Source organism: Scatophagus argus, chromosome 16, assembly GCF_020382885.2.
Source record: "Scatophagus argus isolate fScaArg1 chromosome 16, fScaArg1.pri, whole genome shotgun sequence".
Taxonomy (NCBI): domain Eukaryota; kingdom Metazoa; phylum Chordata; class Actinopteri; family Scatophagidae; genus Scatophagus; species Scatophagus argus.
Genome location: NC_058508.1, coordinates 19,291,070 through 19,317,138, shown reverse-complemented (window position 1 = coordinate 19,317,138; position 26,069 = coordinate 19,291,070). Strand labels below are relative to the sequence as shown.

Below are 26,069 nucleotides of genomic sequence, written 5' to 3'. Positions count from 1 at the left end.
CTCTAAGTGTGGAAACCAAAACCACGGCCACTAACAGCTTCTGATTTAAAAGTTATATTGAAAAAATAGCATTGTGATATCGTCCTTTATTTCAAGAAAAACATTACACAAATTAATATATTTTTTTGCTCAAGAGATAAAACGGTATGGCAAATTATTTTTTTTTTAAAGAGGATGGCAAAATAGTCTCACAACACGGGAAATTTGTATCCGATTTAGGAAAAAACAGTTTGTTTAGGACGAAACAAAAAAAGCTTTAAAACAGAACAGCTACAGCTTACATAAAAGAGTTGCCCCTCCTCTTTCATAACGTGTAGATTAGTTACAATCAAACAAAAACTGAACTGTCTTGAACGCGATTGCGGACGTGAGTGGGAGTGATTTCTCTCGCTCTATTTCAGTGCTCTTTTAAAAAGCGTTTCTTACGTCATTACGTCGTGTTTGAACGTGGCGGCGCGGCATCAAGCAGCAGCAGCTGCTGAAGTTTTGACTTAGCTCTTAAAGTCTTAAAAAAAGAAACAACCGGTTATATGTAGACGTTGTTACTGAATGGCATTAGATGTCTCAGTAAGTTTGGTTTACTCATCCGAGCTGATGAAAAACAGCTTTCATCGCGATATCTCATGACTGCGATGGTAAGTGACCGAATCCAGCAAACTAACAACAAATCTGAGCTAACTAAGCTAGCCCATGCTAACAAGGCGTTCCCTGAACATACAGGTAACGGTTTCTAGTTTATCAGGCCAGCTTCATCTGTTAAATCTGGCCGTTTATGGCTGCACGTGCTGTGGAGACGTTTCATCAGTGTGTTGTCACTGTTTCAGGCCTGCAGATTAAGTGGCTTGTTCAGCATTGGCGAGGACTTTGATGATGAGGTGATTTCCAGCAGACTCCCAACACACCTGATTTCAGCTGTTACTTAACTGTCCGTGCTGGCTGCTCACATTCTGTAACATCAGGATCTTCCCTGTCTCTCACTGTGTGTGTGTGTGTGTCCCAGGACCTGCTGGGGACAGACTGGGCTGTCCGCTCAGCGTCTGGACCAGCTGATGTGGCAGCTGCTGTGTCATCCTGCGCTCTGCGTGCCTCCTCTGCTGCTCACAGAGAGCCGGAGAAAAATTGCCTTCAGCTAACTGGAGAGAGATCAGCTGCCCTGTGTAATGGCGCAGCGAGGAGCAGCACGCACACTGCTGCTGGAGAAACTGTTGCTCTGGGTTTGAGACAGCTCTCCTCCTCCTCCCTTCAGCCTCGCTCCCCCCGTCCTCATGCACTGAATGACTTGGCATCACGACAGAGTGGTGCTAACACAGAGGGGCCGATGAAGCCCTGTGCAGCTCAGGATGATTTTGATGATTGGGAGGTTGACCTGGCAGACCTGGATGAGTGTGACCGCCAGATGGGGCAGCTGCTTCCACCTCCTGCTCCAGCAGCCCCGCCGGCGCCTGCGGTCAATCCTACATCTTCAGCCAAATCGCTGCGACCTTCAACCTGTGGCGAGATTCAGACACGACCCGGTCAGAGCCTGAGAGAGCTCAGTACTGCACGCCAGGCTTCTGGCTCATCTACTCATAGCCCACCTCCTCAGACATTCTCCACCCCTCTGCGTTCTTCTAATACCTGTCCCACTTCCTGGTCAGCCCCTGCACAGAGTCCTGGTGTTTTGCCTGGTCTTACTACGACTGTCCCTGCCCCCAGCCCTATATCGCGGACTCTCAACAGACCCCAGCACCCACAGAGACCATGGGCAACTCCAGGAACCCCCCCTCAGGCACGTGGCCTCTTTGAGACAATATCCTCAGCACCTTCCTCCTCCTCTTCCTCCCCATCTGTGTGCCCCTCGACTCTGAACCCTCTTCACACTCCGGTCCTCACCAACCGCCTGGTTCAGCTGGTATCTGCCTCCAGTAAGCTTCCCAAGAAGAGGCCTCGCTCTGAGTCTCACCGGCCCAGAACCAGACGCTTTCCCGGCCCTGCTGGACTCCTGCCGGAGCAGGTTAGTCTCACTCAGGGTTTCCCCTGCCATGCGTCTGAAATTCCTTACATCTGCCTGCTTGACGTGGTTTGATTCCCTTGAAATGAAAGCATCAGAGCAGTCAAATCACAGGTGGTCTCACCCCTCGTGGTCTCCTCCCTCGTGGTCTCCTCCCTCGTGGTCTCCTAACCCTGCTGCTCTGAGGTTTTGTAACCGGAGCTTTAATGAAATGACTGTCAAGGAAATCTATGGGTTTATCTGTGTGTTTGTTTCTCCACTGTGGGGCTACGTATTAATTAAATTCTTCTCTCTCAGCCGCAGGGTCACAGCCTTGACAAAATAGTCGTTTGTGTTCCTCTGACTCCTGCTCACGGCGCTGTGGCCCGTTTGCCAAGCCAGGTAATGAAAGCATGAACATATGCAAGTTTCTTGATTTTATTTCAAGTGCCCATGAAGTAGTCGAGTGAAGTACCTTTTACAATGATAAAGAATAAAGTAAAGACATATTCAGTCCATGTCTGCAAGTAGTGATTACAGTATTGTAAGTGGAGTACATCAACAGCACAGTAACTGTAGTATTTGTGAAAGTATAAAGTGTTTGTCTTGATTCCAAGGCTTCCAGCTCACAGACTGAGGAAGACGACTTCAGCGGCCGCGCCTGGGCGGCGATGAAGGCCGAGATGGGATTGGATGAGAGGAACCCCTCGTGCTTCTTGCACTCCTACAGTGTCGTCATGGTACTTCGAAAGGTGATCTCCCCTGACCGTCTTACACACACACACACACACACGTTGTTTCGATCTGTTACACAGATGGACGAACGTCGCACTTCGTTTTCCAGCTCAGGGTTCAGCTTCATTGGTGTTGTACAGTTCAGGACTGCAGTTTTGTACCCCACAGAATTCAAGGATTGCAGTAAGTATATTTTTTATGTAGGTCAAGCAGTGTTTTTAAATTATTTTCCTCCATCACAGCAGACTGCTGGAGGTCTATTAGTATAATCAGGACAAATGAAGGAGCTGTGCCAAAGGTGTTTTGTAATTATAAACAGTGCGATCACTCATCAATCACTCTGATGCAGTCTGTTATTCCGCTCTCCCTCTGGGTCAACCTCTGTCAAATAACTTTGCAGTATTTTTCAGCCGGCACTTAAAACGTGTTTGTTTCAGTCACCGGAGGGACGCTGGTTGAACCCGTTAGGTTAAAGTGTTGACGTGGACTTTGACTTCCTAAAATCCCCGTAACGCACACGCCTGCCTGCTTCTGTCGACTGAACAGTAACGCGTTCCCTCGTCCCAGCGGTAACCACGTCAGTGCTGCTGGTCCAAACCCCAGTGCAGCTCTCACTGCAGCTGATTGAATAAAGCTTTCTTTTGAGATTACATATAAATAATCTGTCGTGGTTTGATTTGTTTGTTAAACTGTCAGTTTCATTGTACAGATGGATCACTTTGGACAGTTATCTTGAGAAATGTGAGACTCTTATTTATACAAACTAACTTGTATGTATAACGCATCCATCTGGAACAGACACATTTAAAATATGTACTGGCAGAGTGAGGATTTTGCTTATTTTCTCACCGTATTGCGGACAAAATGATGTGATCCCAGCTCGAGTAAAATTTCATTGTGATCGATTTAACTTGACTGATCATTTTGTCTTTCAAACATCAGAGAAAAGGACCAGTATAATATCCCAGAGCCCTTGGATGAAATTGTTTGTTTTAGCAGGCCACAATATTCCATAATAGTGAGTTTGTGATCATGTAAACATTAGAAGCTTGAATCTGCAAATGATAACGCGTCTCCCTGAACAGCTGCTGAAAGGACAAATTGATTACAGAATTGGGTACTGATTAAGTTTCAGACCGTTGACAAATCACTGAATGGACCATTACAGTTCTAAAAATGTTTCCGCAGCACAGTGTCGTGGGAGGAAATCAGTACATGTTGTCCTGAGCTCTTTTAACAGTAACCTGATGTTTGTTCTCCTTCATCACTTTAGGCTGCACTGAAACAGCTGGCAAGGAACAAAGTGCCCAACATGGCCGTGCTGCTGAAGAGCATCATCCACACACACGCTGATGCCAAGGCCCTGTTTAAAGACCCAACCGGTACTTTGTAATACCTCTGAAGCTGGTAAAAACATTTAAGGCTCCAACTAAATTGCAAAAGTGATGGTGAATGAAGGAGGTGATGCTCGCCCAGCTCGCCCGATTGAGCTCCACGTGGTACGAGAGCAGAGTTCAGCCACAGCAACATGCTTGATTACACACACAGATACACGTGTGTTGTCACTATGTCCGCTCAGTGAGAGTTCCCGTCTCCTCCCGCTCTGTCTTAAGCCTTCAGCCTTTTGTCTGTTCCACCTCTAAGCTGAGCCGGTTTGCCTCGACCCCCCCAGAGTGCAGCCACATGAGGTGCACTGATTATTAACACCCATGAGAGGCTGTTGCACTCAACACTGGACTCGAGTGCTTATTAGTGATTCAATTGCCGTAGATTGGCACCAGCAGTGGGAGGGAGTTAAATGTTTCCAAAACCATGAAGGACTGTTGGGTTAGTAATGGGTCTCCCACCTGCTGAAAGGTTTGCAGCTTTTTAACGATGTACATGTGATTCAAGATTATAACAAAATCTACTACAAAAAAGTCCAGCATCCATTAGTCCAACACCTGCCTTAAATAAATTGAAATAATCATACAGATGACTAATTGACTTTGTATATTTAAGTTCTTCTTTCCTTTTATGGTCCAAAATGTTTCAGTACCCAACAGCACAAAAAAAAGGGCTCTCGATTTACCAGCTGATACAAGGACGTTCTGCTAATTACTCTCATTGTTCTGTTCGTAATACTTTGGACTGAAGGCGAGATTCAGGGGACAGTGCATCGACGTCTCCTGGAGGACCGAGCGGAGGAGCTGAAGGTCGGAGCTGTTCTGCTGCTTAAACAAGTAAGACTCCTCTCCACCATTTGTTTAAAACTTTTAAATTTCAGCCGGGATGATGACTGCTATTTGGTGCTTCAGCTGGAAGTGAAGTGAATGTGCTCCAGTTTCAAACCCCTTTATGGTGCTTGTCCTCTGTCTCTGCTCACTCTGTGGACAGGTCGGAGTGTTTTCCCCCTCCCATAGAAACCATTATTTGAATGTGACGCCCAACAACCTGCTGAGGATCTACGCGCCCGACGGAGTCCCTCTGTCCTCCACTCAGCTCCCGCCGCTCGTCCTGGTGAGGTGTCAGCTGAAAATAAGAACAGCGCAGTTGCATCCTAACAAATATTAAACCTGTCAACCTGTCGGCTGTCCCCTCAGAACATCTTTTTTTTTTCTTTTTCCTATCCAGGAGCCGCTGTCGCCGTTTCCCGCTCAGGCTCCCGGCGTCCTCCGGGAGCCCGTGTCTCGGATGCAGCTGGTGTTTGACGAGGAAGATGACGAGGAACAAGATGGGGGGAAATGTGCAGACAGAAGTGAAGACCTCCAAACCTCAAGAGACACTAAAGCTGGATCCAGCAGATGCCCCCAAGAGCCTGCTGGGAAACCAGCACCACGGGAACCAGGGTGGGATTCAGGTAAGGCCCCTCATATGTAATTAATTCTTGTCACATCTTGTGTCAGACTCCAGGAAAAATTAAGATTTGCTGAAAAAAAAACAACAGTACCGTCTGGGAACATTTTGAGACATTTAACCTTCTGACCCAAAATGCAAAGATATGAAACACAAGGTCAAGCAGAGTTCATGTTTTTTTTTAGCAATGGTCATGAAATGACTGCAGGGTATCAGTCAAAGGCTGGTCCAGAGTCGGATATTCCAACCACTGAGTGGATTGTTGTTAGGATAAATTCAAAAATTCTGTCATTCTCAGGATGTTTGCATTGAATTTAATGTAAACATGGTAACTTTAGTGAATGTGCTAGTTAGACTTGCTGGGTTAGCATGGGACTTCAACATGCCAAAAGCTTGACAAGCCTGCATAGCAAAGCCTAATTGACTTTCTCTTGATAACTGACCCAAACACTTAATTGAGCTTCTAAATCATAGTTGATTAGTTTTTGGGGTCTTTGGAGATTGACTCCCTTTTTGGGCCGGCCTCAAGTGACCATTTGAGAAACAGTTTTTGGCATTTTTGCCTTAGTTTTTCAGCCCTGAGGGTTACTGCATGACTTCACAGCAGTTGGTTCTGCACACAAGACAGCATAACTCTCTGACAAGCGATACAGAAGTATCCACCACGAACTGCGGAGCGCCGTCTCTCCACAGGCTGCGAGACTCCTCGATTCAACTTCCTGTGTTGTATGATGACACATCAATGAACCTGAATGTTGAGCTGTCAGCAAAAAGCCAAATGATTAAGGTGCAAATTACCCGTCTGCTATCCAGCAAGGCAAAAAACAAGTAAAAAATGTAAGGATTGTAAGGACACTTATTTCAGAAATTCCAAGCATGTAAGGATTTGATTAACTCCATGCCAGGTGAATTTGATATGAACCGAGTTTCACGTTTCTGTGTCGGTCTGTGCAGATGATGACCTGGATGAGCTCCTGGGAGAGTTACCTGAGGACACCTACAGCCTCTGATGTGACAAACCGTCTCCACTGACTGGAGTTGTTTCGTGACTGACTGACTGACAATAAAGTTATCGTCTTTGAATTCTCTGACCGCCAAAGAACTGAAAATATGTATTCGCTGTGGTTTTTGTTTTCTGTCTTACAAGAAGTTGTCAAATGAAGTCAACACATGCTCATTAATTAATGGCAAAAGTCATAAAAAAATAAGTTTGATTTCAGCTCCACGTCTTATATCGTTGTAAAGAGCATAATTACTGTGTGTGTGTTTGTAACACCTCACTTTTCTCTCATTCTTATCCACTGTTGCACTTTGCTTCAGTGACCTTGAAATGGAGGACTAATCTACACAGCGCTGATTTGCTAATTATGCAGAATAAAAGCGAGGTGAGACCTCTTCGTGTGCTGTATTTTCCTGCTCATCCTTGCCCTCCATTTTCAGTTGAATCTGGTTGGAGTGGAGTGGATAAACTGTGACCCGGGGCTTGTTTACCGTACATTTGGAATCTGAGGGTTTTCAGTGCAGGGATTCAGTGTCCCATGTGGTTTCCCTGACCAAAAACTGTTTACTCAGTCCTGTTTGCAGAGAGCCACAGCATCAAGGTGGAGTCGCACTGTGACTAACAGGCTCTTATGGAGGCTTTCCCAACAGGATCGGAGCCCCAGATCCACACTCCTCCACCGGCCTGCCTCACTGTAGCAGATTCAGGTTAATCCTGTGCCTCCTGTCATTTTGTGTATAAAGCGGCTGCTTGCCCAGTTTATGCTCAAAAGAGCGAGAATGGTGAAGGTGAAATAGGTTGTATTTCCAGTCAACCCAAATGCTTTTTGCTCTTTGTTGTTCGGCTGAAATAATTACAGTTTACAGTATAATCTGTAGCTATTTGGACTGTGGCACATTTTCTGTTGTTTTGGCTTTGTACCTGCTGCACATTTGATTTTATATTATGTTTAACAAAATGTGGATAGAGTGTCAACTATGAGCTTAGATTTGATGGTGGTTACATCCATGTGGGCTGTTGTCGTCCCACAGACATTTTGCTCAAATTTTCTCTCTCACTCCATGTGTCTGTATCTGCCCTGACAGATGGTCTTGGCTTTCTCTTAACTTCATTTGTGGTGCTGAAAGCACTGGGAACAGACACTAAAACAGTTCAGCATCAGTGTGTCGTCTACAAACAGCATTTTAAACCTTACGCTACAATGCCAGTTCAGAAAGTTTGACTTGGGACTGGACCTGTGTGCAAATTCCAGTTTATTTTCATGCATGGGAAAGCAGATTCATGGCAGTAATACTACTACCTAATAAAACTGAAGTTATCTGTTCAAAGGTATTGTTTTTTTGCCATTTGATGTATGGGTGTTTACATGATATGTGGTGAGCAGAGCTGAAATTGTTAGCTCCCTCAGATATAAACTGGAAGTCAGTTGCAGCCATTGACTCATTTCACTGGAGTGCATAAAGCCAAAACAACAAGATATTTGTCACTGTCTAAATACTGAATGACTGCACTGTGTACGGAGTAGACCACTGGTTCCCAGGCAGCGTTTCAGGACCCCTTTGGAAAAGGATCCAGGAATTTACGAGAAACGGAAAGATTGCATGAAATTCTGATAAAAATGAACCAGACAAAAGCTTAATAAAGAGAAATGTTGTTTTTTTATCCTCCGCAGGCCTCTTGAAATCCTTCCAAAATCTCTTCTTAATTAAATTGCTCAAACTGGGGCCTTTGCCTGTGAAGAGTGTTGAACAGGAGACAAGCTGAAAAAGTTGCAGTATATTAGTACAAGTACATGCAGTATATGTTGCATTAGTCTTAACACCAGCAGGGGGTAGCATGTAATACCCGTGTTGGCAGTTCGAGTCCTTGTGGGCATCATTAGTGAAGTTCAGGAGCTTGTAAGAGATGTCCAGCACCCAGTCAAGAGGCCTGATGATAAAACTCTTAATTGGAGGGAAACTTAATTTGACCAGAACAAGAGTCTTTGAAACTCTGTGTGTGTGTGTGTATCTGCACATCTACCAATTAAGACCACAAACGTGGGGCTCGGTTGCAGCTACTGCTCGCACTCCAAAATAATTTGCCCTTTAATGTCATTCGCCTCTCACTGGAGGTGATAATCAGCTGTGGCCCAGGCTCACTGACCCCGGTACTTACACATCCTAATTATCTCCTGGTAAGAGCTTATTATTTTTCACAATCCATTAAGATGGCCAGAAAGTATAATTACTCTTCAGTTTTGTAATGCATGTAGTTTCAGAAGCAGAAGACAAAAACAAAGCAAAGAAAGATTTTTTTTTTCCTGTCTGTGTTGTACTCGGGTTTGGAGTCCCAAAAGGAAGGAGAACTTTCTCATGTCTGATGTAAAGTACAGTTAACTCTCAGAGATTTGGATAAAGAGGCCTGAAATATCCAACGGCCATCTTTTTTAACGAGTTCATCCTCCAGTGAGTGGTTGATGAGTCACAGTGGGAGGAAAACAGCAAACTTAATGGTGAAAGGCTTGAATGTGCCTTTAGTTTAGCACAAAAGAAGCAAGAAAAGCAAAGGCACACACCGCTTTGATAAAATCTGAAACTAGCCGACGTATTTACACTAATAATATCTGGACCAGTAACAGGCAGAAGTGTAATATTTTGGTTGACAAAACTGACTTCAAGATCCATTTAGTCACACTTTAGATCTGATCAAAGTCATGTTCATAAGATCAACACTGGACTTTGAATTAAACTTTCAACCCAACAAGCACATGTTGTCTGAAATGTGAACACAGCAAATTCCACCTGCCGAAAAAGATAACATAATTGAAAGCACCACAACAGCTTCTTAACAGAGCTTGAGGTCATGTCAACAGCCAAACCTCAAAATATTTTGTTGGATGAAAAGCTTTTCTTAAACCACCACTGCAAATACGCAGATGGATGACATTTTCCTGGGTCCTTCACAATCAGTCCCGACTGATCAGCAATGGGAGCTACATGTTTTTTTGTGTGTGTTTTTCTCTTTAATTTTTCACTCATCTGCTTTGACAGTGTTAATCCAAGTAAAGAGGGCAAAACTGTGCTTTTTACTCATATTTCAGAATGTTGCACTAAGCGATTTAGCATTAATACCTCGCAAATTAAAAAAGGAGAAGAATATGGTATGGCTAACAGGGCTCCTGCCTTTAATAATCCTGCGGATGGAAAATTGGCTGGATGGATAAAGGCAGATAAGATTGCTAAAGCATAAAGTCTTATTTTCAACTCTGGAGACCGTTTAATCCCCGTAAAACTACGCTCATTACCTCCGTGGAAAAAAGGGGAGATTTGCTTAATTAAGTTGTTAAGAAACCAGCAAACCCTGCAGCTGTCTGAGACCACAGCAAATTTCATTTGGGAGAAAGACCTCCCGACAATGTGTGTGGGTGTGGGCTTGAGTGTGTGTTTGACAGCAAAATGAAAGAGAATAATACACTTGTGTTACTCTTTTCTTTTAATTGTAGGTTTTGTGTTGTTGACGCACATCAAACACAGTGAGAGTAAAGGACGCTCCATATGAACACAAATTCATCATCCTTAAATGTTGTTTAGTTTGGGACTTCCAACCCAAATTTGGTGCAGCGGAGATCTTCTTGGCAAACAAAATGTCTTACTGAGAAAGCTGTGAAAATGTGACATATTTGCTTGGTCTGTTACAGCTTTCATTCACTTTGTGCCTCTTTTATAAGCGTGCTTTTACCTTACAGGGTGTTGGGCTTCACAGCAGTAACATAAGGCAAAATATGACAAAAGTAAACAAATGAAAAAGAACTCGCAGATATTTAACTCTAAAAACCGTTGAATAAAGTGTGACTATCGTTCAGTGAAACAAAGCAGGTCTGTGGAAATTTTCATCACGCCATATTCAGTTATATTTAACTACGTCACACAACAACATGGCCGCCGTGTTTTGATTGGTCCATCAGTTTGGGAATTCCACCTGCAGGGTTGAAGAACTGTCTGTAGTTTGTCCGGTGCCGTTTTGTGAGTTATTTCCAGTGCACCGTTTTACAAACTGATAATGGAAATGGTACGGAAATGAATTTATCTGGAAGACGACCCCATGAAGAGGACTGACAACAACAGGAAGGAGCCCAACGGCGCCAACCTGTTGCGGAACCGCGACAGGTAAGCTAATATGCGAAATGTTAGCAAAACTAATCAAACTGAACTAAACTGCCGGCTAATGCTAATGTTTCGACTGATACGAGACAGTAACGTTACAGTTACACTCATACCCGGATAAAACGCGAAGCTAAAACACCACCTCTGTAAAATACCGGACAGACCGTATCACTCGGCTAACTGCGGGTCCGTGTGATAGCCGTCCGTGTGGTACCGAGCTAGCGGTTATCATTAGCCGATCCGATGTGCAGTTTGAGACCAGTTGATTAATTTAAAGTTGGTGGAGGAAACAACCTCATGTTTAATGCACGACTTGGATTGTTAACTCCTGATAAATCTTAACTGGGGGAACAAGTATTTAGCTCCTCAAACAAAAGGAGCTATTAAAAATAAAAAAAATTATAAATCCGTGTTAAAACTGCTTGCCCTCAGTAAAATGTTAATATTAAACATATTCATTTTTCAAAACTACTACAACAAAACTGAAAGTTGCATAAACAGAAATGCTCAAGTGTAGTACAAATACCTTGAATTTGCACTGAAGTACAGTACTTAGTTAATGTATGTAGTTATGGTCCAACACCAGATTAAATCTTAATTTGGTTCATATGTCATTGTTATCATTATTAGCCAGTTTATATGGTGGATGTGGATGGTAGGCAGTGTAACACGAGTTAATTAAACTGCACTCCTCAAACTTAGATAATGACAGCTATGAAGACATATTTTTGCGACTGGTGGTTGATGGCTGCCCATTATGTTTTAATCACTTAATTGGTGGTATTCAGTAATTGCCTTGTAAATGTGGAAAATTGGTTTCCTAGCATGTAGAGATTTTAGCAGAAACAAGTTTGAATTTTTAAATAGAGCCGTGCACCGCTCACAGACCGACTGTGTGTCAGTACCTTCACTCGTCGACTGTCTGTTGGACTGTGAGTAAATCACTATCGCCTGCTTGATTCCAAGTTTCTGTTGTGAGACTGCCTGCATGTTGCTGCATGTGTGCAAACATCTATTGACTCTGTAACTGGATCATTGGTGTAACTGATTGTGATAATGATGCACTTGTTGTTTTTGAATATAACCACTGTCAGCCCCAACATGCGGCAGTAAACATAATGAGTGTGCAGGGTGGGTTTGTTTGTCATTCAGATCTTCGTCCTGTCAGTACCTCACTGTTACCTGCTGATTGTGTGTTGAAATGATTTTTTAACTGCATATGGTCTCTTGTATCTGTATGATGCATACCATAATTGGAAAGGTCCCTATCAATACATTTGTTCATGTTAAGTGTTAAAAAATTAATATTGGCTCATATAATTACTAACTGATATTTGATTAAAAAAACATCCACTATTCAATTTTACTTCTCTTTCCTGTAATCCAGATTATTTTTCATTCACTTGAAAAGTGATGAGGGCGAATTCTGGTTTGAGATCATGTTGACAAATTGCTGGTTTTCATTCAATCCAAACACACACTGAAGCAGTTTTCTCCTGTAACACGCACACACTCATCTTTTATTTTCTTCTCGCTGCCTTGCTCCTGTTGTGTTCTTGTATCTCTTCACATATTGGCAGTTTTCTCCCTCTTGTGATTGATGAACACACTGCTGCTCACAAAGATAAAATGTCTCAAATTACAGATTATAGTTGCATAGCGTTTTATTACACCATGACATGCACGTTCTGCGTACTCATTATCCCCTTTACATCTTTATTCCTTTCCTGTGCATGTGACGTTATGTGTCTGAATTACTTTCTGTGTGACATCGCTGCGTGCCGTATGACCACACTTCTTCCCTCGTCTGCTCTTTTTTTAGTTTTCCCTTCTTATTTTTGTCCTCATCCCTCCGTTCAGCTGCCTCCATCTCCACTTCTGCTTCACTTCTCATGACATACGCCCCCCTCCCCGACAGAGCAACCACCACTGTTTTCCCCCTCTACTGTCTGTCTCTTTGACAGCATCCCGTTTTGCATCCATCCATCACTCCGTTTGTGGTGACGAGACGTGGAAATATGAAAGGCTGAGAGACAAATGAAAGAGAAGGTGGCTGTGGTGGAGGAGGAGGAAGGAGGAAGGAGGAAAGATATTCAGTAAGAGACTTTACTGTTGAGAGAGCAAGGGAGGAAAGCATCGTCTTCCCTCTTCTCCCTCTCTTTTTCTCCCCTCCCTCCCTCGCTCTCTCTCTCTCTCTCTCTCTCTCTCTCTCTCTCTCTCTCTCTCTCTCTCTCTGCAAGCATGTGTGTTGGTGTGTGCGCCTCCTGTCTCTCCCGGCTCCGCTGTTGTTCACCGCCGCCACAGAAGAGCTGGGAAGAGGAGGGAAAGCGGATGTATCTGGCCAAAGGAAAACGGGAGGAGTTTGGACCGGCGTGTGAGACTAACCAGCGGCTCTGATCATCAACGGCTCTCCCTCCCTCCCTCTCTCCCTCTCCCTCTTTCTTTCTCTCTATTTCTCTCTCACTGTCTTTCACACACACACACACACACGCACACACACACGTACAAACACACACGTGTGCTCTCAGACTCACGCTCGCGCTGGCTGGATGTCTTCTCGCTAGGCTGAACGAGAGAGGTGCTTAGGCTTGTCATTAGTTGGGGGCACGGGAGATCCTGAAAAGCTTGGACGTGTGTGTGTGTGTATGTTTTAATGGAGATGAGTCGGGACGTTAAATACACAGGGGCAGCTTTGATTGCCTTGCGGTTTAAGTGACTCTCACCTCTTGCTCTGGGTGTCACAGGGGAATTACCTCTGGGATTTTTGTCAATGAAATGGAGCAGTCACAGAGGGCGACAAAGGGTGTGTGTGTGTGTGTGTGTGTGTGTGTGGGAGGGGGGTGTTTTGGGTAGAGTGTGTGTGTGACAGAGTGAGTGTGTCTGTTGAGGGTGTAATAGGAGCCACAGGCAGGCTGGCAGCCAAGTAACTTGCAGCTCAAGGGAGTCATTGAGAGTGGAGGTGGGGAGGAAAGGGATGCCCTGAGGGAGCATCTTTCTCCTCTGTCTCTTACTCTCCGTAGTATTTATTTGTGATGTGGAGATCTTTGCCTCCTTATGTGTACTTACTATTCTTTGTCAGTTTTTGCTTGTCTTTGCTGTTTTTCTGTGCTTTTCCATGTTTTCTATCACTGCTGCTGCAGGTTGCCTTCATACTTTTTCTTCTTTGTCTTGTGCAGCTCTATTTCTCTAACTCTTTCATTCCTCTTTCTTTCTCAGGCATTGCGAGCTGTGAATCTAACTTATTGACGTTCCTCCTCTGTCTGTGCAGGTGTGAGTGCACCAGGGGCTGCCTGGCTGAAGGGCTGGAGGGCTCATGATGGATCTAAAGGAGAGCTGTGGCAGTCAGGGGAGCCAGGAGAGCTCCAGCCTGCACCCTACCTCATGGCAGGCCTTTGCACACACCAGCACGCTGCACGGCCTGCGCTTCATCTTTCCTTATGGTCAGCCCAGCGCACGCCGCTTGCTCTGGGCTGTGGCTCTGCTGGCCTGCCTTGGACTCTTAGCCCTGGAGAGCTCAGAGCGCCTGGCTTATTTCTTCTCCTACCCTCACGTGACCAGCGTGGACGCCGTTGTGTCGAGCAGCCTGATCTTTCCAGCTGTGACCATTTGTAACCTTAATGCTTACCGCTTCAGCCGCCTCACGCGCAACGATCTCTACCATGCCGGAGAGCTGCTGGCCCTGCTTGATGTGCACCTGGCGATCCCCCAGCCGCACTTGGCCGAGCCTGATGTTTTGGCTTTCCTGCAGGAAAAAGCCAACTTCACCGCCTACAGGCCCAAGGCGTTCAGCATGAAGGAGTTCATCGAGAGGGTCGGCCACGATCTCAAAGAGATGATGCTCTATTGCCGCTACCAAGGCCAGGAGTGCAGCCACAGCGACTTCAAAACCGTGAGTCCACTCGTGTTCTTTTAAATGTCAACTCTGCTGTGGGATCAGTTGGGGTCAGAGCTTTTCTGCAGCCTCTCAGAGGACTGCTTGTGAGGTACTCAGGTTATCAGTATTGAGAGTTTCCAGAGATGGAAGATTTTGCCAGTAAAATGACTTGATGTATGCTGATAGCTGCTCTCTCCCTCCCACGCTGCTATGCTGGGAATCTCTTGCTGGGTTTCTCTCCATAGGACTGTTGTGTTTGGCTGTACATGCTGACTCTCAAGCTTTGTTCTGCACATATATTCTGTGCTGTTGCCTTGTTTTTGTCCTCAGCCTTCACATAACAGCATTGTGCTTACTGGCACATAGATTACTGCAACAGGTCTGCAGTACTTTAGTAACTGAAGGCAAGTAATTGTTTTGTCTCGGGCTGTAGTGAAAAGTAAATTCCTCCCAATCCCTCTGCCACTTAATTTATTTCGCTACCTGAGAATTTTTTTCCCCTTTCACAACAAATCAAAACATTCAAAGGATGTTTGTGTACCTGATGGATTGTCTGATAGAGCAGAGTACACAGCCAATATATACCACTGCCTGGAAGGTTGCTGGTGTTCATTTGTCCCTCTAATCTGCTTGCTATCGAGTGTAGTGGCCTGTTGTTTTGCTCATTCTGTGTCAATACTCTGCGTGTAAAAGCTGACATCGACCGGATTTGTGTTTGTGTTGTTGCACTGCCAAAAGTAAAGTGCTGATCATTTTAGGCTTTTATGTTTCAGCAAATAATTTTTGGCAGATCAAAGCAAGCAAGTTCCGACAAAAGTTGGCTTTGACACTGAAACACTGTTCTGAACACCCACTTGTTGCATACTTAGACTCCCTCAGTCTGATTGTTAATAAGGTCCATCAGTGAGCTGGTGGAGAGCACGCTGCTTTCAGGATGTGAATGCGAGGAAAGATAATATTGAAGCTTTAATAGCACAACCTCATTTCTCTGTTGAGAAACCTGACCTTGTGAATAAAAATCCTGTCTGTCTTTTCTTAAGTGAGGAAACAGATTTTGAAAGGCTTTATAGATCTTTGAATAGATCTTTGAAAAATCTTGGGAAAATGTGACGAGTTTTGTTGGTGGTATTTTGTAGAGAGCCTGTTTTTTTTTTTCCATCATGACCTCACCAAGACAAATCATGTATATGTCACATTTCTGCAGACCGTCATGAATAGCATGCGCTATGCTTTTTGGGTGTATTATTTTGCCGTTTCTCTTAAGGACTACTGGCACTTGTTTAATCCCTCTGTGAACTTTTTTTTATTGCCTGGTAATTCGGTTAAAGTGCAGAAAAAAAAGACGCATAATAATGATGTAGTCAGATTTTAACAGGAAACCTGATCTTATCAAATCGCTCAACTTTCAACATTTACAAGTTGCAAAAGTTACGAATAACTTTTTAGTGAAAACCTAAATGTAGTTCACAACCTGTTGGGACAACCTGAAAAAGCAGCAACACACTTGCTGTTGCGTAGTGTTTTCCCCCGCACGATATTTCATGAGCTACCTCAAATACAATACTTAAAGTTTCTTAATTGTTACACTGATAAACTAAAACCTTCAGGTGGATATTTTTTCATATACATATATAACTGAGTGACATTGCATTGCATTCATAAATTATTCTTGTTGGGAAGCTTTTATTTGCAGTTAAAGTAACGGAAGAACTTGTTGTCTACCCAAGAAACCTAATCTCGTGTATCTTCATTAGTCTTTGTGTGTGTGTGGACAGTAGAGACAAGAGACTTGTGTGTCTGTGTATATATATATATATATATATATATATATATATATATATATGACAATAAAGTCTCTTACTTGCTTACTTAAAGACTCTCACACAGAGCTGAACTGGAACAAGTGCACATAAATTAAGTGAATATCATGTTTGGGATTGGACCCCTCAAACTGGATTATTGGATGATTGACGACTACAGGACTCCAGTCACACACAGTCATCAGTTAGGTTTACTATGTGTTACGTGTTTATAGTGTATTAAGTGTGTGTTCACTGTAGCTAGCTGGGATTGCCAGTTAGCTTAACACTTAGTGAGGATATTATCCAATTAGTCTAATTTCTGAAATGTGTCTTTACTAACGTTATGGCAGTACATTAAATGTACTAAACATCAACATCATGAAAACACAGAGGGATAATCGTGTTATTGTGCTGCGTGAACCTTATAGCAGGAATGATACACTATTTAGATCATCAGTGACTTCTGGCTGTGAGAGGATGAGAAGAAAGCGGAAGAAAATTTCAAAATAAAGTTTCAAAAGAAATGTCTTTTAATGAATAAATGTCTCTAAATGTGAAGGATTCACAACATAACAAATAAATGCCCCCCGAAGGCAGCAATAGAGGAAATGTTGAACTGGGAGATTTTTATTTGAAGTTGATGTAATCGGTTTTGATTTTATGTTAATAGCAGAACAACATTTAAAGCGGCTGCTGTCGGTTACATTCATTCAGTCACAGCGGGTTGCCAGTTTAGTTTTTAGTGACTCAGAAATCCCGGGCTTCAGCCGAAGGAGTTCCATGCGGTCAGGTATATAGATCCTGAATTGGAGAAATTAAAGCACTGGTAATGGATTAGTACTCAGTACTGGCAGCTAATCTCAAAGGAGATATTGGAATCTGTATTGGGAACCTCACATCTTCTCACCCACAATGAATCAAACAGATAACAGCTTAGAGAGAGAGCCCATCTTCACACATCACATCTTTGCTGTAAAACATTTCTAAAACAACTATTACATACAAAATGTATTTCAGCACAGGGTCATGTAATGGGCAGTTGCCTAACCAGCCCGACTTTCTATTTAAAGCTTGTGCAGAGATTGCAGCTGATGCAGATTTGTATTAACAAGATGTTCTATTTGTTTGTTGGCCTCAAAACTAACCAGCGATGCGTGAACAATGCAAACAACACTATGGAGTTGACTCTGATCTGCTGTGACGAGTTCTGCATTTTGTAAAGAGTAAACTCTGCTGTCATTAACAGGGCACATCAGGAGAGTTATTGTCCTCGGCTGTGTGTAATCTAAGACATTAAAGCTTCGAGGTCTGTGTGTGTGTGTGTGTGTGTGTTACTGTTGGATTGATATCTTCGTGTTTCATCCGGAGAGGTACTCAATGCAGAGACGGTAATTGGAAAAACAACAATGGTGTATCACATGTCGTCTGCAGTGATTTTCTGTTCATGCCTTCAGATGGATGCTACACCCCCCCACCCGAGTTCTGATTTTATTGTGTGCATTGCAGTGAGCCGTGGAAAAGCAAAGTTCCCCTGCTCGAGTCTGCCATGTGATTTCTCTGATTTCATTCTGTTGAATCTTCAGGGAGCAAAGCTAGCTTGGCCCTGTTGCTGCCAAACCATGCAGCCCAATGAGTCTCTGTTGGACTCCCCTTAGTAACCATCTTGCATGCTGTGTGACACGCCTTTGACCTCAAGCTTAGTTCAAACATAATCATGTTGACAGAGAGGCTACTAGAAGGCACTGTCATCCTCTTTGCCCTCTGCCTGTTGCTGCTGCTGCTGCTGCTGAGCTCCTCCTGACCTCTCCCCACTCCTCTCTGTCGACTCGCTCTGTCTCTTCTCTCTCTGTCACTGCAGCGACACACCTTCATATCTCTGGCACCTTCTGAGAGGAGAGAAGGGGGGAAAAAAGTAGGCCCCTGAAAATAGAAAAACGCATGCGTGAATGCACACATACACACCAAAATACATGAATGAGTACACACAGCGGGACAACATTACCACGACACTCCTGGGACCAGAGTCAGCATTTGACTGACATTGTGATGAATGACCGTAGGGAGGATTGTGGGGACACACGAGACAGTGTGATGTGACTGATGGAACTGGAGCAGAGCGCTGCACAAAAAGGAAACAGCATCAGTGTGCACATTTCCACCTATATGCATGTATTATGTGTCACCTCGGGTAGTTTTTAGCATTTTTCAGATGTGCAGACTGCTCATCTTGTTAATTCATATTCCAATGTGAGCACGTCTGCAACCCACCTGACACATTTTTTTCCCTAAATAAGCACTGTGGTATGCTTGTTTTTTTTTTTTTTTTTTTTTTTTTTCAGGGATGCCAAAAAAGGAGGGCATGTCTCAAGCCAAATGCTGCATCCTGCCATCCAAGCAGAGCTGGTGAACAATACAAAAGCCTGCTTTTCGATCCAGCATTTCTGCAAGGATGCTGACTGGTCAGAGTACAGCTCCATGCCAGCTAGGAAGGTGTGACTGCGGAGCAGTCAGGAAATCCTCACAATTTTGAGAGCTGAAGGGAAAAATCCAGAAGATTCAGTGTAATTTTGTTGTCTGTCTTCTGACTTTCAAATTAACGATCCCAAGCAAACTGTTGTGATATTTAAGAATTGTACCACAGAAATGCCAGCGGTTCGTTTGAGGTAGTTTAGAAACAGTGACACTGTGACCTGTAATTTCCACCAAAGAGCATGTAAATACTGACATTTCAAGGATTTTAAGGAATTATCTAGCCTCAAAAATCCAGTTTTGGCCAGCCTTCATTGAAGCTTTGGTTTGACACTCTTACAGACTTTTTGGTATTGGTATCGTTTGAAATGTTTGAAACTCGTGCTGATTTAATTTGCAAGTTTCATTACCACACACGCCCCCAATTAAGAAAGCACAAGGTTTCTCCTAAACCTGGTTTCATTTCATGAAAAGCAGCCGAACCTTTTAAATGGTAACAGAGCAGAGCCAACTTAAGTTTGTCGATAGTATTTGAAATGCTTTGTTTCAGAGACATTATGTTCAGTACAAAATAATCATGATGACGTCTAAATATTGGATAAATACTGTTTCCTGCAGTGTTAAATAGTGGCGATGAGTCACCGTGTCTGAAGTAAGGACTACCTCTCCTGACATCATGGAAAATGAATAAAGTCTGAAAGAACACTGACTAAATATCATATATTTCATGAGTAGGACGGTCCCTTAGGCAGTCATCCATCATCGTCTATTAACTAAATTGATCATGAGATGAGATGTGTTATCACTTCACTTCATCATGTTTTCCTGCGCACTTGAATCAGCGGACTTTTCCTCGCCTGAGTTTGATTTTGTAGTGATTGTGTATGATTACAGCTGTGGTTAAATGCTGATTGATCACACTGACAAGCCACATCAGTGTCTGCCAGAGTGAATCAACTCAGTGTGTGCCTGGCCTACACTCACTGCATGCTTCACTTATACGTATAAATACCCCTGGAGCACCACGGAGCAGGGAGGACCCTATCACACACTCAGCCTTAATGTGAAACCTGATGGCAGCCAGACCCTGAGCTCTGTATCACACAGACGGTAATTAGCCACTCGTCTCTTCCTCTGACCAGACCCTTGTCGGAACAGCACTGCAAATGTAATGCGTGCTGGCTGTTTACAGCAACAACAATTAGCCATTACACACAACCTGTGGCCTTAGTACTTCAGTGGCTGATTATTGCATGGCTTGATTCTCCTCGCTCTCTCCGCGGAGAGAGCTGAGCAGCACATGAGTACCCAGTCACCCACCGGGAGGATTGTGTGCTGTCGAATCAGTCCTCCTCCCCCACTTCTCTTTTGGCTACTCCATCTCACTGACTGCATTTTATCAGTTTTGGATTAATTTCTCCACATTTGAAAACCCAGTGCATCATCAATTAGGTTTTAGTGGATGTTCTGTATTAATCACTAATGTGGCATTGCCATGGCATTTTACAATTCCTGCAGGCATGATGCCTGAGTGTCTTAAAGGGCATGTAAAGCACCGCTGCCACCCACAAACCCGCCTCTCTAAAACACCACGGAGAGGCAGCGGCAACCTGTGCTATTTAACCAGCACGGAAAAAAAGCTGGAGTGCAGCCACAGACAGACAGCTCAGTGTGGATGGTGCTTATGTGGTAGACACTGCAGCTGTCTGCAGTGGTGGATTATAGCAGGCTGATGATTTAGTGTGTGTTGTGGTGAGGCTTATAGGAGCAGTAATTTTCCCTGAAGGGTTTCCTCACCCTCAAACAACTGATACTGATGTTGGCCTGGAAATTATTGGCCTGATGATTAATGAAATTATTACTTTGGTTGATGTGTTGGAACAGAGTAATGCTGTGTGCTGTACAAAAGAAAATAAACAACTGAAGTCCATTTCAAAGTCCATTTTCAGAGCTTTAATCATGAAAAGGTGACACAGATTTTTTTTTCTTGCCGTAGCGCCATAGAACCGTGACATGGCTGCACACTTGTCTCAGTCACAAGCTAACCGAACTGTGTACACAGTGTAGTGAACATTTTCTTTTATTCTGACTGAGTTTTTCAGGAAGTGCTGATACTAAATGGCAAAACCTTGAGCCAGTGAACGCTGAGTTCCTCTTCTTCTTTGGCAAACTACGTAGCATTCAGCATTGTGTCCTTTGTGACAGTGGGTCCTGCACTGTGTTGACTGAAAGGGCTTGTGTTTCACCAATGAAATATTTTCAATCTTGCTGCACTGTAGATGCGCCTTATATAACACATATGTTGTGTAATCAATCAATATTTATCTTTTTATATAACTTCGTTATATTCTCATCACGATTTTGCCTCCTGATTATAGACTTTTTACATTTTTTTAAACAGACAACAATTATGTTTTTATTTTAAAAAATGTTCTCTAATCTTAAATGTTATTTTAACATAAACAATCATATAAGAACTTTTCTTAAATTAAATGCATTCTAAAGTTTTGGTTCTTTCAATAGATTTCAATTCTCTCATTCCCCAAAATGTGCTAACTTTCTTACCCAGCTTGCTCTCTCATCTGGGTATTATAATATTGAACATTTGCCAGTATGTATGCGCAGTGCATCCCCAGCCTAGATTTGATATAGTATGCCCTATAATATAGTATGTCAGATAACATTGTTGTTCTTTAGTATTTATAGAGAGAGAGACAGATGTGTTGTAGCATGATAAACTATACAACGTGAAGACAGGCTTCCTTTAATCTCAGCATGAGCAAAATATTCAAGTTCAAATGCAGTCGCAACCAAGAGCAACACTTTAAAGGTGTGGCTCATCTTGAAGTGCTACAAAAATACACATAAAACAACCCTTCTGCTCGATTGCTTTAAATTATTTTGTGCAGTTAACGGAGTGCAGTGTGATTGAATGGCCACGACCATTCTGTAATTCGCTAATGTACACAGTTATGTTTGCTGGTCTTGTTAATCGTGTAGTGGTATTTAAAATGAGAGGTTTGCAGCTGAGACTGTGAGAGCTGTGTCTGGAGAGGAGAAATCGGGACGTGAACTTTAGAGTCTCAACATTGGCTTGCGTTCATGCCAGCCAAGAAAGAAGTGGATGCTGGAAGAGAGGAGACGAGTACGGCCCATTACCTCAGCAGCTTGTCTGGAGACCTACTTCATCATGGCCTCTGGAGAAGCAGGAGATGGAATGTGTGTGTGCGGGTGTATTCGTTCATGAGTGTGTGTTTTAATGTGCTGGAGGGAATGTTTATATTTTCATGTGTGTGTGTGTATGGGTTGTAATGTGCTGTCACTTGCAGTCAGTGTTGGTTCGTTCTGCTTGTGTGTTGCATTTGCTTTCAGCACTTATTGACTAATGGGTATGAAATAAAAGGTCAAAGCTGCTAGTTAACTTGAATGTTGTTGATATGTTTGGATTCTGCAGTGTGTGTGAAAACTGCAAGCTGTTTGCACCAGTAGTTAACTTCCAAGAAACATTGTGACCAATGTGCGACCACCAGGTTGCACCTCCATCCCCATGTGTAACTATAATAATGTTTTAGATTGTTGAGGCTTGAATAGAAAACTTAGTTTGAAGGTGATTCTGCTGATGTTTTGGTCAGAAATATGTGAAATGGTTTCGGTTGTTGTCAGACAGTCCTGTGTATGTGTGTGCACTATTTAATTGCTGGAGGTTCCCATATAACATTTGGATGGTCCTTGTAGGTGCATAGTGTTGTAAAGTACCCTGCCTGAACAGGAGTTTACTCAATATGAAACAGCTCCTTTAGACTCAGCTTTCATGTTGGCTAAACTACTTTTGAACAAGATGCTGGTCCAGCCTCCACTACTGTGTTCCTTCATTGTCAGGGGGCATGCAGAGAGACGCTCGGTGGTGTGCTAGGATTTTGTAATTAAAAATTACCAAGATGCATTGGATACTTTTTATTTGACTGAAGTGATACATCAAAATGATGATCAAATGTTTTAAAGTCATGGGACTTCTGTTGTTGTTACACACGTTTTGGTGTTTACAGCTGGTGTGCAGGTGTGCTGAACTGAATGTAACTGGGTGGAGGGATGAATAATAGATTTCTCAATTGCAGGTGCCGTGTACTGAAGACAGAAACAGGAGTCTTTCGAAAAATGAAAACCACATCCGTAGATAATAAAAAGCAGCGTGCAGTTGACACTAAGCTTTTCTGCTGTATGATTGCACATGATAACTATGTAAATAATTCTTGTATAAATTTCAGACAGCTCTGTGCATTTTATCAATGCAGCGGTCACAACACCTGATTTCATGCTGTCTACGCCGATACTTTGCCTCTGACACCCTCTGTATCCTGCTCTGTTTTTCCGCTACCTTTCATGTCTTAGTCGTCTTTTCCTCACCATAATTTACTGCATAGCGTCTGACCTGAGTGTTAGATGCTCAGACCTAACTGGATGCTGTTGAAAAAAATCACACGCCCTCCCTAAACAGGCTGACAGACTCTTTTAGACTCCCTTTTTGTTCACCTGTCTTACTCTCTTTAATCTCCCTAAGCTACCCAGGAAATCTTTTGATCTCAGCGTTCAGACTCACCTGAGATCTGTGTGCTCTGGGCCTATCAGGTCTATTTGTTGGGGTACAGAGATTTAGCAGCTTTAATGGAAAGTGACCACAGCTTAAAAGGATACCTTGTTATGTTGAGTTAGAGTGTCTTTTGTCATCTTCTCTAAGCCCTTGTTGCATTTCGGGTTTGTTGGCATGGACGTCGAATGCACAAGCTCACCAACTATTTTTTTATGATTTAGGCAAAATGTTAGTACACTTTACATTGTCGATGCCGCTTAGAGGTTGCTTGTCTACAAGCCCTTCTTGTTGAAAACTGCAGGGAATAATTGAAGAGATGCCGTGAGTTGCAGATGTGTTTTTTTTCCTATCTCACTTCTCAGTCTGCTGAAATACAAAACTAAAACTTTAAATGTCAAGATATCCCTTCAACAAGTCCACCTGCCAACGTCGGTCCTCCCTCTCTCCAGGTACGGCTGCTGTTGTCCCTTTGAAAATTATCTCACATCGGTGTCAGGACGATGTGCGCTCTTTTTGTCAAAATGACTCTTGTGTGCAGGACAGCGTGACTCAAAATCGTGGACATTGGCCCCACGAGTCCAAAGTTGGATTGATTCTCTGTCTCAGCAATTTCTTTGTTTGGCCAGAGTCTTTTTTTCCTCAGTATGTGTGACTCTACAGTCAGCTGACCTCATATTAGCAGCAGATCCATGAGCAAATGTAGATAAAAGAACTCAAGTCTTATAAGGTGACAATACATCAATGTTATATAATCACACTGTTTGCACTACATGTACATATATATTTATATCTTGTTTTTTTCTTCTTGTAAATACTTTATTCTTCATTTTTATTATTATTATTATTATTTGTTATTTTGTAATTTGTATGGTGCACAGGAGAGAGAAAAATCCATTGTATGGTCACACTTACTTGGCGAATAAAGCTGATTCTGATTCGAATCTTGCATGAAATCATTTTCATTTTAAGAACACATTTAAACTTATTTAACACCCTCTCAAGGCTATTTATTTAGTGCTGTAATTCACTTCTTGGAGTACTTTCTTTTCCTAAATCTGGCTTCTTTATGTTGATTTTAATTAGTCCTGATACACATTCGATTACGCTTTTTGACAAGTCAGAGGCCAAAAAAAGTAAGAAGTACAGCTATTGCCATCCATCAAAAGTGTGCATGTGGGCATGTAAATGTAGCCAGCTTGTATATCTGACTAAACCCAAATTTAAAACACAACATGTCTTGTGGCAGCATTGCATTCAAGAAAATTTGTGTCTGCGTTTTACTTTGCCTCTTACTCTTTGTGTTGTGAGAGACTGACCCCAAAACTTGATGTTTACCACTGTTAAAATATTGAGATTCTGTTCTGCTGAGACCCCATAATGTCTCACTTCCAGCTGCCTTCAGTGCTTTCCTCTTTGGTTTGGCAGCTGCACTTTGGAGGGAAATAAAGTCTGCATGAACAACGGTGTCATTAAGGTTTGTTTGTGTAATTAGAAACAACTGAGTGACTGAACTCGGTATTCTAACCTCTGTTTTCTCGGTCCTCCACTCTCTGCTACCATCTCCCTAGACCTTACCTCCAGGTGAACAGTCTGCACCAGCTACATAAACCTTGTTACCATGGGGACGCCAGAGATAAACAACACAGCAATATGAAAGCACAAGTTGATAGCGCAGGCAGCACACAGCACGTCCCCATTTCCTCACTTAGAGGAGACCCAGTTCAGGCGATGATGACACTGAATTTGAAGCATCTGTGGACTGTTGTTGTGTATACTGAACATCCTGGCGAAAAACACGAAAGCCTTCGATAACAGATCTCGGATGTGGTTTGGTATGCTGTCTCGCATTAATCACAACTTCTGACCTTCCATATAATAGACCAGTGTGTGTTTGGAGCATCCTTTGAGAGCTCATTTGGAATGAATATTTTATCCAGCCTAATCCTTTCTTACAATTCTGCATTTTAACTACATGAATAAAGCTTTTATTTTAAAGAAAACATTCAAATCAGTTGCTTCTGTAAAACAGCGACATAAAAATACCTGACAAAGAGCCTTGTTTCTGCGTATTACGCATAAGCAGCAGTACAGCAGTGCAAATGACTAAACTTTTCTCACCTCAGTTTCACCTGGAATTTTCTTTAATTTTACCTCCATCATCTATTCAGTCTTCCTAAGACCAATAACATCTTGTTAAGTTTTTGTCAGTCCTGCCTTCTTTACTGTCTCTCCTCAGGATTCACACTCTGTTCTGCTTTGGCAGTTGCCGCCTCGCTTTCCCTCCCCATGCATTATTCAAGGAGCGGTTGCTTGGATGTCCACGGATCTGGATCCAAACTCCTTCCTGAGATTGCACATGCAGCACTGTAGGGCTACTAGTACCATTAGTAACTGTCTCTATCGTGTCATGTTACAACAACACAGCCCATACCACTGGCGGTGATACTGGCTGGTGTACCTGACGAGATGAGTGCATCCCTGTGAAGCGAATGTGCCAGCTCATTGTCAGCATCTGGCATGATGCGGGAAGGTCGGCGGTTGTTGCAGCTTGACTCGATATGAATATGCGCTGACAGCAGGCGAGCAGCAGAGGCAGCGTTTGATCTGGGATCTACATGGACATTTACTCAGTGTGAGGACGACTGTCAGGCA

At 43.1% G+C, this 26,069-nt stretch overlaps 2 protein-coding genes across 3 annotated transcripts in view; both read left to right on the top strand.

The window, feature by feature from the left end:
* Positions 1–449: 449 nt before the first annotated feature.
* On the top strand, positions 450–6,947 carry hrob (homologous recombination factor with OB-fold). The gene is made up of 10 exons (XM_046416355.1): positions 450–635; positions 825–875; positions 1,001–1,993; positions 2,288–2,371; positions 2,587–2,721; positions 3,978–4,086; positions 4,841–4,926; positions 5,081–5,203; positions 5,318–5,543; positions 6,494–6,947. The coding sequence occupies exons 1-10, from the start codon at positions 624–626 to the stop codon at positions 6,547–6,549; spliced, it is 1,875 nt and encodes a 624-aa protein (XP_046272311.1). The 5' UTR covers positions 450–623; the 3' UTR covers positions 6,550–6,947.
* A 3,688-nt stretch (positions 6,948–10,635) lies between these two features.
* The window catches only part of asic2 (acid-sensing (proton-gated) ion channel 2), a 279,484-nt gene continuing 264,050 nt past the window's right edge, over positions 10,636–26,069 (top strand). The window contains exons 1-2 of one of the 2 annotated variants that reach the window (XM_046414829.1): positions 10,636–10,687; positions 13,953–14,573. In XM_046414829.1, coding sequence (XP_046270785.1) covers positions 13,998–14,573 — 576 coding nt within the window. In that variant the 5' untranslated portion in view covers positions 10,636–10,687; positions 13,953–13,997. Of the gene's footprint in view, positions 10,688–13,017; positions 13,263–13,952; positions 14,574–26,069 lie in introns of those variants that run through there. The other variant, XM_046414828.1, reaches the window with a different exon arrangement.